The 21,447-nt window shown below is 40.2% G+C and overlaps 1 protein-coding gene and 1 long non-coding RNA gene across 2 annotated transcripts; one reads left to right on the top strand and one right to left on the bottom strand.

Moving 5' to 3' along the window:
* Nucleotides 1-3,302: 3,302 nt before the first annotated feature.
* LOC116519634 lies at nucleotides 3,303-21,404 on the bottom strand. Its single transcript, XR_004256661.1, has 3 exons — nucleotides 21,345-21,404; nucleotides 20,734-20,936; nucleotides 3,303-3,340 (listed from the first exon to the last, which is right to left on the bottom strand). It is a non-coding gene; the product is annotated as an uncharacterized LOC116519634 (long non-coding RNA).
* LOC116519614 (alpha-1-antitrypsin-like) lies at nucleotides 4,412-13,833 on the top strand. The gene is made up of 5 exons (XM_032233583.1): nucleotides 4,412-4,459; nucleotides 8,707-9,336; nucleotides 10,247-10,514; nucleotides 12,100-12,250; nucleotides 13,617-13,833. Exons 2-5 carry the CDS (start codon nucleotides 8,724-8,726, stop codon nucleotides 13,806-13,808), a joined length of 1,224 nt encoding a protein of 407 aa, XP_032089474.1. The 5' UTR covers nucleotides 4,412-4,459; nucleotides 8,707-8,723; the 3' UTR covers nucleotides 13,809-13,833.
* Nucleotides 21,405-21,447: the final 43 nt, after the last annotated feature.

The following is a 21,447-nucleotide window of genomic DNA, read 5'->3' as shown; positions in this document are numbered from 1 at the left end:
TTTATTGCATTCTATGACGTTTATTTTTATTACCCAGTATAGTATGTTGATATAGTAGACTATTATAACATAGGTAGTTATAATATTCTGTAGCTATAGCATAGTATATTACAAGATTCTCATCCTATTCATTTTTCAACATATCATATAAATACACAGGAGAAGTTTATAGTTTGCTCTGTAGAATTTTTTGGTTTGGCAACATGTTAAATTCTTCTTAATTGATTTCATATGATGAAAAAAGCTACAGAGTATAATACTGAATGCTAAAAAGAGCATACAATTTCTAGACATACAAGTGCAAAGCTGTTAACAAATTTATTTGGGGTTATTTAGAATGCATTTTAGACTCATGTGGGAATCTTGTAAAATATACAAAAAACAACATCTTCTTATTCATTTATTTGTAAACTACTTAATGACTGTGAAAAGGATGAAATACAGCAATGTACTAGCATTTGGATGTTGATTATGAATGTTAAGGTGCATGAGACCCCCAAATTCATCTCTAATCCAAGGGCTTTTTTTTTAAATATATTTTATTCATTTTCACATTCCATTTTACAATCACTTATATACAGAGTATTTGCTATAAGAAAAAAAAAATAAAAATAAATAAATAAAACAAAATAAAAAAGAAAACACAACTCATCATTCACAACCCCACCTGACACTTCCATCCTCCATACACCCCATCTACCCCCTCCAACTTTCCTTTCCTCCCTCTAACACTCCCCTCCTACTTCCCTTTCCCCTCAAACCTTCCTTTTCCCCTTACTCCTTCCTTACTCCTCCCTCTTCTTTCCCTCTACCTCCCTCCTTGGTGTATGCCTTTATTCAAGTGTTGTTTAATCTGATAAAAAGTAAAATAAACCAAGGAAAAAAAAATATAAAGAAAGAAAAGAGAAAAAAAAGGGGGGGGGGAAACTACCGTATATAAGTGCATTCTTGTTCTTATTGAGACTATGTTAACACCCACCCACCCACCCCCCATAAATCCCCATCCCTAATCCTCCCGACTTCCCGGGGCCCACACCTGGCACTGCCTTCTATCTAAAGTATCTTGTGTTCGTATGGATTAAAAATAAAAGTAATATATTAAAGGAAAGAAAAACAAGAAAAAAGAAAGAAAAGAAAAAAGAAAAAAGAAAAAAGAAAAAGGAAAAAAAGAAAAAGAACTCTTTGTGTTAAGCTCAGCCCCCCATCTTTATCTATGCTTAAATAGTGTAAGTCATTCTATCTATATTTTATTCTCGTCTCTTACTTCTTTGTTATTTACCCCAACCTCCTGTAGACTCTCCCGTTCCTCTTCCTTAACCTTGTATTCAGATAAACATTTGTACAAATTTGTATAGACATCAATATACAATCTAGCTCAAAAATAATCCCTTCTAGTAAAATTTAAGCAGCGTGGATCATTCCACATATTCAAATATTACTTTACAGAAAAATAATCAAACTTTCCCTTCTAATAGGATTTAAACAGCGTAAATAATCTTTCTTAACCTTATTTTCAAACAGTAATTCAAAATAATCTAACCAAACTTTCCCTTCTTAGTAAAATTTAAGCAGCATGAATCAAGTATTACTTTACACAAAAATCAGTTTACATTCTATCTTAAGATGATCCCGACCGGCTTTCCCTTCTAATAGGATTTAAACAACGTAAATCATTCCGCATGCATTTTACCCTCATCCCTTGCTTGTCTGATATTTACCACTATCAAATTTATGCAGACATTAGTTTGAGATCTAGCTCAACTTTCCCTTCTAATAAGAATTAAATAGCATGGATCATTCCACATATTCAAATAATACTTTCAACAAGAATCAGTTAACCTTCTGTTTTAAAAAATAATCTCGTCCAGCTTTCCCTTCTAACAGAATTTAAACAACATAAATCATTTTGCATCCTTTTACATATATACATTCAATATCACCCCACCAATATACGTAAATAATTCCGCATGCATTTTACCCTCATCCCTTGCTTCTCTGATATTTACCACTATCAAATTTATGCAGACATTAATTTAAAATCCAACTCAAAATAATTTCACCAAGCTTTCCCTTCTAATAAAAATTAAATAGCATGGATCATTCCACATATTCAAATAATACTTTCAACAAGAATCAGTTTACCTTCTGTTTTAAAGTAATCCCTTCTAACAGAATTTAAACAACATAAATCATTCCGCATTCATTTTACATATATACAATCAGTATCACCCCACCAATAAGTTCCGCTTTTTCTACCGGAGAGAGGTCGCAAACCCCCATTCAGTCCACAACTTTGGCAAATATTTTAAAATGTCTAAATCCTCGATCTCCGCTTTTCTGCTTCTCCGAGGGAGGAAAGGCTACCCCCTCCATCTTGCAGCCATGTGGTCTGTTGCTTGCCTTCTCCTTCAGCTTGTCTCTCCTCTTTTCCAAGTGAATCAGGAAGTCCCGCCTTCAAAGTCTTGTAATAGAAATCTCGAGCCTCCGAAACAGAGTTAAGACGAAGTCTTTGATTCTCAAATGTGACCGTAATGCCGGCTGGGGCCTCCCATCTATATTGAATCTGTTGATTTCTAAGCTCTTTAGTTAAAAAAGCATAGTCTCTTCTTGCTCTCAACATCTGGAAAGGTATTTCTTTGAAGACAATCAAGTCCTGGTCATCAACTCGCAGACTATTATTATGAAACTTTTGCATAATCGCGTTTCTGGATTCTTTTGTGGAAAAATATATAATTATATCCCTCGGGAGCTGTCGCTGTTCCGCTACCAACGAGTTCTGGCGATAGATTTTCCGAATCTGCCAATCAAAGTTAAGTCCCGGGCTTCCCACCGCATGGCTGAAGGCTTCAACAAAGGTCTGTTTCAGATTCTCTCGCTCCTTTTCGCGGAATCCTCTGACTCTTATTGCGAATGCCTTCTTATTAAAGTTTATCATAACGAGCTGTTCTTGAGTGTCTCTAATTTTTTGTTGTAATATTTGAATATTAGTAGTCAAATTAAAATTAGCCTCCTCCAAGCTTTCCAATTTATTCTCTATTTCAGCAGAATAATCTGACAGGGCAGACACGGCTGCAAACGTATTCGCCTTCATTTGGTCAATTTTAGACTTTAAATCATCATATAGCTCCAATACAAATTCCTTAATTTCTTGTTTAAAATCATTAAGCATTTGAAAGAAAAATTCCTGTGTTAAAAATTCTCCAGTAGAGGGCGTAGGAGACAAGGGCTGTGATTCCAGTATAGATTCTTTAGATTCTTTAGGCACATTTGTAGAGAGACGCTTCGATTTTGACCTGGGTGCCATTATAAATAAACAAATAAACAGCGCTTTCGCTCCCCTCTGTTTCCAAAAAAAAAAAAAAAATTATTTTGTTAAGGAGCGGTCTGCAGGAAGGTAAAACCGGCTAAGTACATCCCCTATCAGTCACCAACGGGGAGAAATCGCCATTTTGAAGTCCGTTTAAACAAAGAAGCCTCTAAGACAAATGGTGCTGGTGTTTAAGATAGTAATAAAAGCATAAATCTCACAGGGGTGGGACCCGCCCGTATTAATCCTAGCTTCAAACAACTTTGCTTTGTCCTGGGGGGGGGGGGCTCGCCTGTCTGGGGCTGCAAAAAAGGCAGCTGAGAAGAACTGGCTGGAGATAAAAGCTCCGCTCACGCTGGATCTAATCTCTGTCCACAGCCAAAAAAAAAGAGAAAGGCTGTGAATTACGAATAGACCCTAGCACACAGAGCTACTCCCTGCCCCTTTCTTAGCCAAAAAGGGGTGATATCTATGATCTTATTTAGATATACAGACCAGATCTCTGAGAGGAGCTCGGTTGAGCCCTCCTCGGCAACAGGCTCCGCCCCCCCGGTCTCCTCTAATCCAAGGGCTTTGATATCCCCACACATCCCAACCCCAACCCCCAAGTATTTCTGTCCTAGAGATTCACAGGCTACATATCAGGAGAAAGTACTGCTTCTTTTGAGTTGGTCTCGAATCCTGGACATATCCATATCTTTTCCTTAGCAATAATGCAGGTGTGACTTTGCATTGTCTTCTTCTGGGAGATTTGTTTTTATTTCCTAATTCTAGCCTTCTTAGGTCATAATCTACTAACCAAGGCTGACCTTTTTTTTTTTAAATTTTCAAGACCAGGAAGAAGAGGCTAACAGAGTCAGTGTGATTCCCACTCTTGATTATAAGACCTTCTACCATAGGTTCCTCATTTTTGAAGGTCACTGCTATAGCCAGTCAATGTTAAATGGGTTCCTGAAGGTTTATTTTGATTGCTGAAAAAGCCATTTTTTGTTTGCAGGTCTTTGAGCAATGGTTAAAATAAACATATCTGCAAACATCTGGTTAATGCTTAAGGGAATATTTCCACACCATTGTGTAATCTGATAATATAAATAGTAAAAGGAAAGGGATACAGAACCCATTTGAATGAATGAAAGCTCTCCTTATTATACAGTAAGTAATATTGTGGGGTTTATACAGTTTGCATATTATTATTGTTTCTTTTCATATAGTTTACAAAATGTACACATTTGAAGATACTAGAGTGCACTAATGATGCTTATACTTCATATTCCTATATTTAGAATTCTGCAAAACAGCAACTTAATAGCTTCTACCATTACACACTACGGTAAACACTTGAACATTACCCAAGAAAAAGATAATATTTAACAAAAAGCAGAAAAAGAACATATAGATTTCAGATTTGCATAAATCATTATAAGGAAATATGTGGAAATATGTTCATGTGTGAAGAGAAACTGAGAGGGGGGGAGGGAGGGAGGGAGGGAGGGAGAGAGAGAGAGAGAGAGAGAGAGAGAGAGAGAGAGAGAGAAATACAACTTATCTAATTATTCATGTGGGATTATTACTATCCAATAATTCAATGTCAGTGGAAATAAGTAATGATACAAAACTGGTATTTGTATGGTTAAACTGTATTGGTATATTTACTAATGTATTTTGTTAGATTCATACGCTGGCTTTCCTCCTAGGCATTGTATGTAGGATACTCTGCTTCCATTTTTCTCCCAAAACACCAAAGTCATTTACTGAGGTTTTAAAAAGAAGAATGGGTGTTCAACTATTTTTACTCTGTCTAGGATTTGAAAATATTTTTTTGCAGAACATCCTAATCCTCTACAGGTAGTCCTTGAGGTATGAAAGGTCACTTAATGAATGTTCAAAGTTATGATAGGCACCCCAAAACTACATACAACCCTGTTTCAAAAGTTACATTAGCTGTGACACCTCCACAATCATTCGCCTTTATGACCAACCACGGGGATGCTGCAAGACACTCCCCCCACCTCTCTTTCCCAACCCAATGGAAGCAGCCACCATTTTCACTGCTCTGATAATTTCTTGTGAAAATGGTGGTTATTTGGTAGCTTTTACCCTGATCAGCTGGCCGTTGGTAGACTGCCAACCTCTCCTGGCTCTTGCTAGGCTTTGGGAAACCAGACCCTGCACTAAAGCAGCAGCTTCAAGAAGAGTTTCCTAAAACATTTCCCCTGCTTTAACCCCTCCCTCACACAGAAAGCCACATTTCCAACAAAATAAGAAAAGCTGAGAAGGACCGACTTGTTGATATATTTCTCCCCGCATTAGGTGCTAAAGATAAACTCACTCCCTCTGCCCTCCAATCTCTATCCCCTTTTACCATTTAATTTGCAAAATTTAACTGCCTGCTGGAAAGAAGGGGACAAAACTGCAAGCTATTTATCTTGACTCCGGGCTGAAGAGTAGAGGAAAGGGAATAAACAAGCAAAGTAAATCTTTCTGCAGCTTTTTTGCCTTGAGGAACTGAAGAAAACATTCAGCTCAAAAGGTTCAGCCAGCTAGAGCATGATGCGTGCAGCAAGCAAACGCAGCAGATGCTGGGTCCTTGCAAAGATTTTCACTGTTTGTTTGGCTGCCTTTAGGACACAGCTAGAAAAAGACCTGCAAAGACCCAGCTTTTTCCCTGTCTGTTTGCTTCAAGTGTTGTGCTCGAGCCAGCTAAACCTTTTGAGCTGAATTTTGTTTTCTTCAGTTCCTCAAGGCACAAAAAAAAAACCCAGACAGGTTTCCTTTGTTTGCTTCCTCTCTTTCCTCTGCTCTTCATTCTGGAGTCAAGGTATAATGGCTCCCTTGGGCACCGGCTTGGACATTGAGGAAGAACCAGTTCCAGGGGACATCCGAAAGGGACTATGGGGAACACCAAGAGAACAAGGAAGGCTCTGTGTCAGAGTCAGATGGTCAAGGTGAAGCAGTCCTGAGACTATTGGGTGAGTAGAGGAGAGAGCAGACAGACAAACAGCTGGCTGTGCAGTCTGTCAAAGAGGGACAGCTGCAGCCAGTGATCACAGACAAGGAGGAGTTGCCATCCTTGCCCAATCCAAGGTCACACACAGCTGAGTGGAGGGATGTGCAAAAGAAGTCAGGAAGGCTACTCGCAAGGAGCCAGCCTTGCCCCTCCTAATGAGCCACATCAGTCGGCACCTAATTACCTCGGCATTTTGAACCTGATGGTGGCTGGGGACACCTTCCATAATCTGACTAATTCATGAATGCTCTTGACTCGTTGCTTTAAACTTGTGGAGATCATGTCGCTTTTATCATGCCTTGGATCCATGGAAGCCATGTTGCCCTCATATCATGGAACCATTGGAGCTGGGCTGCTTTGAACCTGTTGAAACTGTGTTCCCTGCACTGTGCCTGTTGTCTGGAGAGTTGTAGTTCCTTTCATTGGGCCTTGCCATCAGCTGTTGCAGTCATCTTGCTTGGAATTCACTAGTTCACCTTGCTGTCTTCCTGTCAGAAGTTCATTTAGTCACCTGGTTGTCATCCTCCCTCGACTTCTTAGTTCGCCTTGCTGGTGTTGTCCCCGTGCCTTAGGTGCGGAAGAGACTGCAGCTTATCTTGCTCCTATTGCTTTTGCTATGTCCAGTCAGTGTGGTATTTACAGAAGTTGCTTGAAACTGACCCTAAGGACTGCATGTGCAGAATTGGGACCTGGGGAAAAATTATGGGGCTGGTGGTGTGAAAGAATCTCACTTAACCCCACTTGTGTGTACATGTATATGGACTGGGATAGGACATAAGGTTTTTAAAAGGGATAGAGATTGGAGGGTAGATGCGGAGAGTTTCCTATTTTAGCATCTAATTTTGAATGGGGGGTGCAAATCAACAAGTTACCCTTTTATTTTGTATTAGTTTTTGTATTTGCTATACAAAAGGTGGCGCAGTGGTTAAATGCAGCACTGCAGGCCACTTCAGCTGACTGCAGTTCAGCAGTTCGGCTGTTCAAATCTCACCGGTTCAGGGTTGACTCAGCCTTCCATCCTTCCGAGGTGGGTAAAATGAGGACCCGGATTGTTGGGGGCAATATGCTGACTCTGTAAACCGCTTAGAGAGGACTGAAAGCCCTATGAAGCGGTATATAAGTCTAACTCCTATTGAACAAATGTGGCTTTCTGGGGGAAGGAAAGGGTTAACGCAGTGGTGAAATTCAAAAATCTTTACTACCGATTCTGTGGGCATGGCTTGGTGGATGTAGCAGGGGAAGAATACTGCAAAATCTTCATCCTCACCCCACTCCAGGGGAAGGATACTGCAAAACCTCCATTCCACCCCACTCGCAGGCAACAGAGTGGGATGGGAATGGAGAATTTGCAGTAGCAAATTCTGTTGCCAGCCAGAAGTGGTATTTGCCAGTTCTCCGAACTACTCACAATTTCCACTACCAGTTCTCCAGAACCTGTCAGAACCTGCTGAATTTCACCCCTGGGTTAAAGCAAGGGAAAGGTTTGGGAAGCTTGTCCTGAAGCTTCTGCCTTAGAGTGCGGGGTCTGGTTTCCCAAAGACTAAGAAGAGGCAGGAGAGCTTTGCAGTCTCTATTCTGTCAGCTGATCAGGGCAGAAAGTTCTGAAAGTCTCGAGGAGTAGGCTTTTTTTTGCCCCAGAAAGGCAGATACAGCTTGGCAGGATGAAGGGCAATGGTAGAACCTGGAAAGGCAAGTGTTCCAGCGTTTTCCTTCGCCATGTTTTCTCCCTAGCAATGTGGTCAGCAGTGTGGTCGGAATGTATGAGAGCCACCCAAGAGGCAGGAAGCAGAGCATGGGGTATCTCAGAATGGAGGACGCTATGGGAGACCTGAGGCAGGTGGGCTTGTGGCTTCACTAATCCTCCCAGGATGTCTCCCATCTGTGAGGCACCCCACACTCCACTTAATGACCCACTCATTTATTTAACAAATGCACTGGGGACCACAGGGATGGATATTCATTACTTGAGCCAGTTCATTTAACATTTGTTCTTAATTTCAACCCTAACGAGCAGGTTCTATTATGGTGATAACTCAAAGACTACCTACAAGCAGAGGTGGGTTCCCACCGGTTCGGCCTGGTTCGGCCGAGTAGGGAGTAACTTGGCTGGACACGAACCGGAATTGGTTCTATCGGCGGCACCATAGGTGCCACCATCTTGTTTTTTGCTTCTGTGCATGCACACACCCGAAGCACATCCCTGAGCGAACCAGCAGTAAAAGAAGCCAGAACCCACCCCTGCCTACAAGTAACAATTTATCATCAACATCCTTTCATGCTGACTTTCATCTAGAAGCCAAAATACCCATAAGACTGTAACTGAAAAAGGTGCTTTGCAAACAGTTTATAATAAAATAAAATCCCTCTTCTTTATTCCTATTTTCCTTTGCAGAATAAATTACTGGCAAGATGAACAGGATCATTCATCTGAGTTTGGCCTTGATAGTGTTTTCCCTCGTCAGCCATGGCCACCATGATGTCGATCATCACCACGATCATCATGACCCCAAAGCTGCTATCAAGATCCAAAGCAATGTTGTTGAATTTGCATTTGAATTTTACAAAACACTGGCTGCAAGATCACACGGAGAGAACATTGTTTTCTCACCCTGCAGCATTTCTATATTGCTTTCAGTCCTGTTATTAGGGACAAATTCAAACACGCATGCAGAGATTTTAAAGGGCCTTGATTTTAACATGACAAAAATTCAGGAAGATGAGATCCACCAGGGGTTTCATGAACTTCTCCATCTGCTCACACATTCAGAGGAGGATTACAAGCTGGATATCGGACAGGGCCTGTTTTTAAAGAAAGGCATACAACCATTGCAGACATTTTTAGATAAGATTAAGGAATTCTATGAAGCAGAAATCCAAGCCACAAAGTTTCAGGATCCAAAAGAAGCTGAAAAACAGATCAATGATTATATAAAGGAAAAAACACATGGGAAAATTGCAGAACTAGTCAAGGATCTTAACCCAGAAACAGTCTTTGTTCTCACAAACTACATATTCTTTCGAGGTAACCATCACAGAGAAAAGGAATGATTCCCCCACTAAAGGAAATATCCAAAGATGCTCTTTGAGACAGAGTAAAGCTTTTTGAGTTTGGTGAAAGAGGGGTGGAATTGTTCAAATTCAGAAAAAAAACCATAATTTCTTATCAATACAAAGTACATGCACTGAAAAACTAGTCCAGGATAGAAATTTAAGTATATTCTTTATCTCTGGTATAACTACTTCACTACTGGGGGTTGTACGAAACAGAAACTGTGTATTTTTTATAACCAAATTACATGGTTTTTCACTTTTGCAGAACTATTTTAGGAATGGTAGTTCCAGTTTTTAAAAGCACCTAAGAGATAGCCCTCTTACCCAAAATAGCATAACTGATATCTCAGACTAGTGGACATTAATCCTGTTCTTCATATAATTGGATTACAAATGCAACTAAAATGCATCCTTGTAGAGTTTAAAAACAAGAAAAAGATAAATGGACTGACTGTTCTAAATAATTCTGTTTCATATAAGATCACAGGCTGAAGATCTCTCTATCTGAACAGAGTATAAGTCCATAAGGCTGTGCAGAATTTAGAATGGGTGTTTTCTCTTCAACCAAGATTGAAATAAAATGTGTCATGAAAAAAGGTACATGGCCATTTTCTTCTGACAGTAATACAGCAGCTGCATTGCTTCAGTGACTAAGCAGCATTTGCTGTGGATGTGCAGAAATAGGTCCCAGCTTTGCAAGGGGTGGTCAGCATAAGTAAATGAATCCAGAGCATCTTACTAGTTCAATTTTACCACCTCTTTGCCTTAGTAAAGAAGATCACAGGATCTTCCCGAGGGCAAACCTAATTCACCTCATGCAGGTTTGATACTGTTATCAATATTATCCAAATATTATTGTGGGTCTTTTTTGTTCTCTTTAGGACACTGGAAGAATCCTTTTAATCCAGAGTTCACAAGGGAAGAGGACTTCTTTGTGGATCACAACACAACTGTCAAAGTCCAAATGATGCATAGGACCGGTTGGTTTTACTCCTATTTTGATAGTCAGCTGTCTTGCACAGTACTGCAGATAGACTACAATGGTACAGAAACCACATTTTTTGTTTTGCCTGATCCTAAAAAAGAGAAAGAATTGGATGCGAGTCTGTCAATAGAAACTGTGAACAGATGGGCACAAAATGTACAAAGGTAACACTTCTTTTTACTGCTTCTATATTTCTCCATAGTTAGTATATTCTTAAAGAATATGGAAAAATACTTCAGTGCCTTCGCATTCTGTGCTATGCTCTTCCAGAATAATTGTTGAGAATTGATTTTAAGATAGAGATCAGCAACCTAGATCTGTCCATGTCTCACTAGTGTTTCAGATACATCTCTTAGTAGTGTCCCCTGGGTATAAAAGAGAATCACAATTGATCCCAAAATTTATGTAGCTAACCAACACAATTTTCAAGAGAGTTGCTCTATTTTATGACCTTTCTTGACATGGTTGTTAAGTGAATCACTGCAGCTCTTAAATTAATAACATGGTTGTTAAATGAATCTGGCTTTCCCAATAATCTTTGCTTGTCAGAAGATCATAAAAGTTGATCACATGACCCAGGGACAGTGCAACTGTCATAAATATGAAACAATTGCCAAGCATCTGAATTTTGATCACATGAGCATGGGGATGTTCAACTGTCATAAGTATGGAAAATTGTCATAAGTCACTTTTTTCAATGCCATTGTAACTTTGAATGGTCACTAACCAATTGTTATAAGGCGAGAATTATCCAATTAACCATTGGATGGAAGTTCTTCAAGCCTGTTGGAAGTAACTGATGTTATAAAAATGAAACTTGTGTTTTATTTTGGCTGATAAGATGTTAAGTTAAGTTAAGTTAAGTTATGTTATGTTACGTTACGTTACATTACGTTATAAGTTGTTTTGGTATATTGGTTGGTTGTCTTTGTTATATCTTGATGTTTTCATTTAGTTTTAAGCCATCTAGAATCATACAGGGGTTGGACAGCATATAAATTCATTCATTCAATCACTCACTCAAGTCCAATAGTTATTTCGACAGCAGTGCCTACATCCATGATGGGGAACCTATGGCATGCGGAGCCATTTGTTAGGGCACGCGAGGTGTTGCCCTGTCAGCTCCAGCACGCATGCATATACTGGCCAGCTGACTTTGGCCTTCTTTTAAGGTTGCTTCCCTGAAGGCTCCATAGGGCGAAAAACGGCCCTACGGCCAAACCGGAAATCACTGTTCCTGAATTTCCGGGTTGCCCATAGGGCCGGTTTTCACCCTCCGAATGGGCAGGGCAGGCTGTTTTCACTCTCCCCAAGCCTCTGGAGCCTGGGGAGGGCTGAAAAAGCACACCAAAAGCAGGGAGAGCGCTGGCCATGCGCACATGCGCGCAGGAGGAGGAGGTATTGTATGTGCATGAGCGCTGGAGTCACACATATAGCATTATGAGAGTGGGCATGCCCGCGCACGACCCCCCTGCGCTCCCATCCACTTTTGGCACTCAATCCAAAAAAGGTTAGCCATCATTAGCCTATATTGATATCACTCAAACATCTTAAACAGATTTACAATGGTTGCTATGATAATAACTAATACCAGGGATTTCTCTCTTAAAAGTCCAGCTTCCATATGACAATGATGGCATGGTTTTGTGTATATGTGTTTTTTACTGATTTTAGTAAATACTACTGGGTTTACTTCTTAACTTTGTGATGTCTAGAATAAAAATGACTTTTTTTTCTTTCTTTCTGAAGGAATACAGCAACGGTCTCCATCCCCAAGTTTAGTATTTCAGCCACATACAACTTAAAGGAACCCCTCTCCCAGCTCGGGATTACTGAAATCTTTACTGACGATGCTGATCTCTCTAGAGTCACCAGGGGGAGGGCTTTGAAATTGTCTAAGGTAAGTAAAATATTTATATTGCTTACATCATTTCACACAGGATTTAAGCAAGATGAAGCCAGATTTCATAGCAGCAATGTCAAAAAGGGGGAACTAGGTGTAAAATCTCACCCTTGCAGAACAGAACTTTCCTTTCCAATTGCTGTTTTGTAAGCAAAATGTGTGCATCAGAGTATTTTTCTGGCATAAGTTCATGATTTTTCATCATTACAAAGAAGATAAAGATTGAGAAGGCAGCTTATCCACGTTCAGTTTTTCCTCAAAGTAATTCTTCTAGAAAATTATTGGCCTATCAATAAAGACGCATCTGTCTTTACCCAGAAAGTCCAAGGAACAAGACAGGGATAATTGCACTTTTTAAAAAATATATAGTACAGGAAAAAATGCAACAAAGAAAGATCATAGAACAGGAATTGCAGCAATTGTAACATATCTTTAAAGAGAAACCTTGTGTGTCTGGACACATCCCATCCCATTTCTCTTGTGGTTATCAAAGAGATTCAGTAAGCTAGGAAAGTGAGGGGGAAAATGAAATATAAATAAACAGTCGACTTGCCTGATTTTGCAGAAAACTAAATTTATCACAGGTAAACATATAATTTTTTCAGCACAAAATCTGTCTAAAACCTTTGTCTCAAAGCATAGAACACAGAATTCTAGACATCTAGTTTAACAATGCAATGCAACTCAGTGTCTGAGAAAGCTCCAAGCAATATGATTTTGGAAGTTGAAAACAGTGTCTAGAATAGCTATTTTAATCTCTTTAGTCTGTCAGTGGCTGAATTAAAGGAGGCCTAATAGTAGCCCTGCACCATATTAAGCCCAAGAATCCTGACATATGTATGAAGATACCAAGCTTCAAGGATAGCCATGGCAAAATTGTTCTGCCTGATTTTTCTATTTTTGAAAGATGGAGCTCAGTAAAACATGCATTAATTATAAACTTCTCTTTGTTTAAGCCAAAAATAATTACCAACAATATTCACATTTTGAAGTATCATTAGTTCAGTTTCTTCAATACTGTTTGACTTGAGGAGCAAATAGAGTTTCTTTGGTTCCTTTTTCTTCTTTTTGTCTCACTATACTTTGCTTCTTCCTTTTCAACCCAGCGTTTCAAAATTAGCAAATTTAAGATGTGTGAACATCAACTCCTAGAATTCACAAAGCTTTCAAGTTTGAAAAACACTGGCTAAATATTTTCCTTAAAGAGAAGCTACTACTCACCTCCACAGTGCATGGGCTAAAATTGCTACAATACCGAGAAAGTTAACCTAGGCCTACAGATCAGTGTAACAAGTTGTCACCATTTCTGAAATATTTTTTTTCTCAACTGCAGACTTTGAACGTTTTCTTCCTTTCTTCTCAGGCTATCCACAAGGCTGTGTTGACTATTGATGAAAGTGGAACTGAGGCAACAGGTGCCACTGCTGCAGAATTGATGCCTGTATCATTGCCTCCAGAACATCAATTTAACCATCCTTTTATAGTATTGGTTTTTAATAGACAGATCAATGGTACATTATTTGCAGCCAAGATAGTAAATCCAACACAACTGTAAAATAAAATTTAAAACCCCCAGAGTATATTGGCTTTTGAATACAGTTCAAAAATAAAGTATTGTTGGAACATGAATTTCAAGGAGAGAAGGCAGGGAGGGGGGGGATTTCAAAGGAAAATTAACAAACGTATTTGCCTCCTGTGTGAATCCTCATATGAAATGAAATGGTTTGTAAATAGAAAATAAAATGGAGCAGTGCTCATGTGGATTGCCTGAAGACTGAAATGAAAAATTGAGCAAAATAATCAAAGAACATAAAAAGATACATTTTCTTTGAGAATAAAGACTAACTAGACAATTTGTCAAATGCAATCAAACCAGTGCCTTCCACTAAATTTTCTCTGTGTTCATCATTTCTCTTGGGCTCCAGAATACAACAATTGACTTTAAAATAGAGAAACCTGGGCTGTGGATCACCAACATTTTTTTTTAAACTGTCTCAGGACAGTTTTGTTGGATGGAACTGGAAATGCAGAATTTCCATAAAATAGTGCATCATGCAGCCCTAAATAGGTTGTATAGAACATGAATGGGCAATCTGGAATAAACAATTTATTGTTTGTATCAGGGCTGAAATCCTCCTGGTTCGACCCTGTTTGGCCGAACTGATAGGGACGATTGTCCTTGGTTCTGTGAACAGGTAGTAAAAAAAAACCACTTCCGAGGATCTCAGTGCTCAGCTGTGAGTTGCACGATTGTCAGAAGCTTTCCCCCTGCTTTTTAAAGCATTTTTTTCCCTGCGGGTTTGCCCAAACTTGCAGGGAAAAAAATGCTTTAAAAAGCTTTAAAACAGACTGAAAGTGAAAAAAAAGTTGGCCATGATCACTCAAACACATGACCTCCGCCACCAAGCCACACCCACAGAACCGGTGGGAGGGGGGATTAGATTTTACCACTGGTTTGCACCTCTGGAATCTTTCTTTTTTTTATTAAGCATTTATAGGCCGCCCTTTTCCCTGAGGGGACTCAGGGCGGCTTACAATAATAAGGGGGGGGGGAGTGCAGGACAAAACACAAAAAGAAAATGTGAATAAAAATAATTAGCAGTAAAAACCCAACATTCATTCAACATTCGGGAGGGGAGAGAATAAAGTATTCCAGCCTAGAGATCACAAGGGCTCGAGTGACTGTTGTGAGGGCCTCCCGGTTCAGGTAGGGCCGCAACTGGCGCACCAGGCGAACCTGGGCAAATGCCCCCCTGGTCACAGCTGATAAGTGATGATCGAAACTCAGCTGTGGGTCCAGGAGGACTCCCAAGTTGCGGACCCTGTCTGAGGGGTATAAATTTTGACCCCCCAGCCTGAGTGATGGAACGTCGGCCAAATTGTTGGGAGGAAAACACAACAGCCACTCGGTCTTGTCCGGGTTGAGTACCAGTTTGTTAGCTCTCATCCAGTCTTTAACAGCCTCAAGACCCCGGTTCATCACGTCCACCGCTTCATTGAGTTGGCACGGGGCGGACAGATACAACTGTGTATCGTCCGCGTATTGATGGTATTTTATCCCATGCCTCCGAATGATCTCGCCCAGCGGTTTCATGTATATGTTAAACAGCAGGGGGGATAAGACCGAACCCTGCGGCACCCCATAAGTTAGGGGCCTCGGGGACGATCTCTGCCCCCCCACCGACACCGACTGCGACCTGTCCAAGAGGTAGGAGGAGAACCACTGCAGAACAGTGCCGCCCACCCCCACCTCCCGCAGTCGTCGCAGAAGGATACCATGGTCGATGGTATCGAAAGCCGCTGAGAGGTCAAGGAGAACCAGGATGGACGCGTGGCGTCCATCTCTGGCTCTCCAGAGATCATCGGTCAATGCGACCAAAGCGGTTTCTGTGCTGTAACCGGGCCTGAAGCCTGACTGGAAGGGGTCAAGATAGTTAGCTTCCTCCAAGGTACGCTGAAGCTGGAAGGCCACCACCTTCTCAACAACCTTCCCCATGAAGGGGAGGTTGGAGACTGGACGGTAGTTATTAAGAACGGCTGGATCCAAGGACGGTTTCTTCAGGAGGGGTCTCACCACCTCCGTCTTGAGCGCGGTGGGAAAGTGCCCCTCCTGAAGAGAGGCGGTAACAACCGCCTGGATCCAGCCTCGTGTCACCTCACTGCTGTTGGCAACCAGCCAGGAGGGACACGGGTCCAGTATACAGGTGGAGGCACTCACAGCTCGCATAGCCTTGTCCACATCCCCGGAGGCAACATCCTGAAACTCAACCCAGAGATGGTCTACCAAGTCATTCCCTTGTGTCTCGGCTGGATCTGCGGGAGTGGAGTCCAGGTCCGACCAAAACCGAGCAACTTTGTCCGCCAAGAACTGAACATACTCCTCAGCCCTACCCTGTAAGGGTCCCCCGTCTCCCTCCTATTTAGGAGGGAGCGGGTTATCCTAAACAGGGCGGCTGGGCGGGACTCGGCGGACGCTACCAAGGTGGCAATGTGTGTTCTCTTAGCTGTTCTTAATGCCCGGATGTATTCCTTGGTGCATGCTGTCAAAAGTGCTCGGTTCGGTTCGGACCTATCGGATCTCCACTGGTGCTCTAGGCGTCTCCTCCGGCGCTTTATCTCCTGGAGCTCCTCAGTGAACCAAGGAGGCCTCCGGGAGCCGCTGACCCGGAGGGGCCATAGTGGCACAATCCGGTCCAGAGACTCTGACGCTGCCGAGTGCCAGGCAGCAGCAAGAGTCTCCGCCGAACTGTGGGCGAGAGTATCAGGAATAACCCCAAGCTCCATCTGGAACCTTACAGGGTCCATAAGTCGCCTGGGGCGTAACCACCTGGTCGGTTCCTCCTCCCTACGATGGGGGTTTGGCCTCCGGAAGTCTAGCCTCAGTAGGCAGTGGTCTGACCACGACAGGGGTATGATCTCATTACCCCTCAGACCAAGATCATAACTCCACTGCTCCAAGAGGAATACAAGGTCGAGTGTGTGACCCGCTGAGTGAGTTGGGCCTCGAATTATCTGGGTCAAGTCCATGGCTGTCATGGAAGCCATGAACTCCTGCGCTCCATCTTCTAATATCTTCTAATATCATAGTATCAAAACATCACAATAGAACTTTAATTTATTTAATTAATTGCACACCATCAAGATAAGAGCCCTGGTGACGCAGTGGTTATAATGCAGTACTGCACTCACTCCAGGAGTTTGATTCTGAGCAGGGTTCAACCTTAACTAAGCCTTTCATCCTTCCAAAGTCAGTAAAATGAGGACCCAGATTGTTGCGGGAAATATGTTGATTCTGTAAACCACTTAGAGAAAACTGTAAAGAACTATGAAGCAGTATGTAAGTCTAAGAGCTATTGCTAGTGCTATTGCTGTCAAATCAATGTTGACTTTTAGCAATCATAAATATAGTTCTTCTCCAAGACAATCTGTCCCCAGTCTGGTCTTTGGGATTTTTCAGTGGTAGGTTTATTCTAAAATATGTATTGATTATATTCTATAATATTTTTATTGTCTAATATAGTACATTAATGGAGTAAAATATCATAACATGAGTAGGGTAAAACATTTTAGTATTCTGTGATCCTATTCATTTTTCAATATATCATTGTATAAATACTTTGGGAAAGTTTACAATTTGGACTGTTAAGTTGTTGTTTTTTAGAATGTGATAAATTCTGTTTAATTGATTGAATACAATTAAAAGAAGCTATGTAGTAGAGACTTGAGTGCTAAAAACAGCTATGTTTGTTTTAATACTTTAAAATTGTCATAAAATTACTTTTACAGAACATTGTAGCCAACATTCAACCTTCCAGTATTTCTCATTCCAGCATCTTCCATTCATCCCGGGTCGCCCATTTTATTAGCAGTTTGATTTTCAAAAGAAATAAAGATGAAGAGGTGTCAATGCTAATATCGCCAAGATTCTCCTTAGCTGCATGGACCACTTTAAGACTTAGAAGTCTCAGTTTATGTTTCAGGAAGCTTTTTAAAAATGTGAAATTGAGGAAAACAAAGTCCTATGTGGCTTGGAAAGAAATAGTAATAAGGAAATCCTTTTTTAAAAAAAAGAGAAGAAAAACTTTTTTTCTCAAGGAATGCATTTTCTCACAAATTGCCTTGGGAAGATTTACATCTTAAGAAACTGACACTTTTATGGTCTACTTAGAAATCAGCTTATGGTCATTGTAACATTTTAAAGTGTGTAATAGTTTATTTAATGTTGAAATCAACACAGAAAAGACTTTGAAGAAAAGCAGAGTGCCTTCTTATGCAGAGCAGTTCTGATAAGTCAACACACTAACAGTAGCAACAGGGCATTAAAATAATCCTCGAGGAAACCAAGAATAATCATTTCAAGCTATGATTATGAAGACATTCATTTTAACACTTTCCATTTGTTTTATAGAATGTAGGATCATCAAATGTCAACGGCAAATATGGGAAAAGGGTAGTTGCATATAGTTGTGTTCTCAGATAATGAATTGTGAACAGAGCAATAGAAATATGCCGTTCAGTTATTCACACTCTTCCTTGGACCACTTACATCACCAAAGCAACATCTAAAACATATTTTTGAGGAGGGATGTTTTCCTATTTCCTCAAACTATTTTGTTTGAGCCATAAGGAAAGCTCTTAACTCTGTCTAGCTACCTGACCCTAACTACACTAAGCCTTGTGATAAGGCTATTTACATTGCAATGGTTTTTCCACGGTTTTTCTTTATACCATCTGAATGTAATATTAGGAATATTTTATTCAGGCTTTTGGAAATTTTCAAGAGATCAGCCTTCCATCTTCCATGTTATTAAACATCTACTATGTATGAAGCTATTAAAAATTTAATACATGGTTTTAAAATGAATTGGTGTTATATTGATGATATTCAGCATTTTTCTTTTTTAGGTATCTTGAAAGCCTCACTCTGGTTTTGGCTTTTAAAAGAACTACATGTGTGGGATAACAGACTGAATGTAATCCTGGGGAAGACAAATTTGGGGAAATATAAGCAGAAAGGACTGGTTTTCCTTAAAGGCCAAGTTTATAAGCATAGTCACAAAATGGCAGATAGCATATGTTTTAACATAAATAAATTCACAAACAAATAGTATTCCCATTGCCTATCCCTCCTCTGCTTGAAGATTTTGTTGTTTCACTGGCCACCCAATAGCAGGAGCTAGGTTCAATATTTTGCAGTCCTCAGCATCAAACGGATAATTTCCTTATCCCTGTATTTCATGACCTCCTAATAACAGTCAATAGTTCAGGAAACAGAGTAAGGGCAGGGCTGAAAGAAGCTGCCCCCAGTCTTGTGTTGGGAAAGGCATGCAATGAGCTTGCTTCAAAACTATCTTTCCATTGACAGCAAAAGGGTTGTTGTGACATCTAGTGGTTATGGAAAAATGCTGCTGCTTTTTGTTTCTAGTATCTAAACTGACTCCAAAATGCTGATTATGAATATGAGACATGGAAAAGTCCCAAATTCTTCACTATTTGTCCAAAGATTTTGACAATCCTACCACTGTCCCTGTCTTCTCTGTCCCAGAGATCACTAACTAAATAAAGGGTAAAAAAAATGCTTCTTCTAAGTTGGGCTCAAACTCTGCACATATCCGTATCCTTTCCTTAGTAATAATGCAGAGGTGACTTTTTACTGTCTTCTTCTGGCAGATTTTTCTTAAATTTATCGAGGCTGAAGGTATTTTGCCGTCAAGATCACTCCAAGGTCAACCAGGTTCTGCAGCCTAGCTGGGTTTGGTTGAACAAAATATACCTACATTATTTTAAAACTTGAGAAAGGGGAGCAAGAATTTAACTGTTGTCAGGAGAGGAGAATTAGTAGTGGCACATTCAAGAATAGATGAACATCTTGTATAGGATCATGTTCTCCCTTACAGTGCCACTGATTCTGATAACTACATATTGCTTCCAATATCAGAGGCCATTATATTCTTGCAATTTTGAAACCAGGGAAAGATCCAAACCTTCCCCAAAGTTACAGGCCACTTGCTCTTCTATGTGTCACCGACAAAACTTTAGAAAGGCTTGTGTTACAGAACAGCCCTAGCAGTAGAATCTATCATCCAAATAGAACAAGCTGGATTGCAGTGATCAAATCTTTGCACTAACTTCTTATCTGGAGAATGGATTCCGAAGGAAAATAAAGAACTGTCTCTATTTTTCTTGACCTCTTGGTGACCTACGATATAATCTGGAAAGAAGGACTTCTCCAACTAATCAAGGTTATACCTTGTCACAACACCATTGCCTTGATTGGCAACATTTTGTGTAACAGGCTATTTCAAGTTTTGTACCAGACTCTGTAACAGCTTTGTTCCCTATGCCATCTGTCTGGTAAACTCGCAAGAGTCATCTTTCATCCATGTACATGTATACATCTGAACTAGACTGTGTTGTTTCTCTGTGTCATATAATATATGTGTGTATATGCATAATTTTGTATTTATTTATTTACCATATTTATTTTGTCATGTTTATGTAGTGTAAATTGGAGGTGGTGACCCTTTGAGAGCTGTATGCAATGAAATTTTGTTTTAATGTATGCCAATTAGTGTATATTCAAAATGCCAATAAAGTTTAAAGTCTAATTCAATAAAATCAGGTATTGTAAGATGAACAACAGGCTATCACAAGGATCAGTGTTATCCCCTTCTTTTTGTAACTTTACATCTATGACCTACCTGAAATGTTTCTCATAAATGTATTTATGCCAGTGATATGACTCCCACAGTCCAAAGGACCAATTTCAGTGATGCAGAGGGCATCCTTTCTCAAGATCTCCAGATGCTGAATGACTACTTCAAAAAAAATGGCATCTCCAACTAAGCCTGACAAAAACAGAAGTAGCCATATTTCACTGCATCAATATGTATGCAAAGTACCAGCCTTCAGTGAAGTTCCGGAACCATATTTTTCAATTAATAACTCTACAAAGTACTCAGGGATTACAGATCACTAACCTTCTGACAGCACCCAGAAAAAACAGCTGCAAAATGGAAAGCCCACAACTGTTTACTGAACAGATTGGCTGAAGCATCCTGGGGTGCTGATGCTAACACCCCACGGCTTGGCTTTGGTCTATTCCACAGCTGAATATTAAGTTGCCATGTGGTTTAACAGCACCATGCCCAAATGGTCCATGTGCAACTTAACCAGTGGGAATCTGAAACATAAGAAATATGAACACAGGAAAGCTCGCCACAGTAAAAGAGGAAATGGAGCAACTATATATTGCCACCTAGAATAGCCCCTTCGTCAGATAGGCAGCAAATGAATTTAACAAATAAATAAATATTGACATCTTGGCATTGGTGTGTTGAAATACATTGAAAGTACATAATTTCAGTCAGAAAGTCACTCAGCATTTGAAAAACAAAGAAGAAACAGAGCTGTTTTCTTAATTAGTGGGGAGGGGGAATATAGTAAGGGCATCGCTTGGCACAATGCAATCAATGATTGATTAATATCAATTAGAGTTTGTGAATAGCCCTTTAATATGACAAGTATCTTTCTCTTTATTATTGTTTATTTCTTTAATTTTAAATCCAGCTACCCAAGAGACCTTACTTACTGGAATCTGGTTATTTCCTCTTTAACTCTGTTCTGTGGCAAAATGAAAGCATTCCTGTTTGTCATTCAGTTAATCTACAACAGACAAAACTACGGAACTACAC

This window comes from Thamnophis elegans, chromosome 1 (assembly GCF_009769535.1).
Source record: "Thamnophis elegans isolate rThaEle1 chromosome 1, rThaEle1.pri, whole genome shotgun sequence".
Lineage (NCBI taxonomy): Eukaryota > Metazoa > Chordata > Lepidosauria > Squamata > Colubridae > Thamnophis > Thamnophis elegans.
This window is presented reverse-complemented; position numbering and strand designations above follow the sequence as displayed.

Excerpts from the sequence above, each read along its gene's own strand:
- LOC116519614 (XM_032233583.1), top strand. The coding sequence starts at position 8,724 with ATGAACAGGATCATTCATCTGAGTTTGGCCTTGATAGTGTTTTCCCTC. Across the intron at positions 10,515-12,099 it reads TGGGCACAAAATGTACAAAG|GAATACAGCAACGGTCTCCA; the intron begins GTAACACTTCTT and ends TTCTTTCTGAAG. Across the intron at positions 12,251-13,616 it reads GGGCTTTGAAATTGTCTAAG|GCTATCCACAAGGCTGTGTT; the intron begins GTAAGTAAAATA and ends CTTTCTTCTCAG.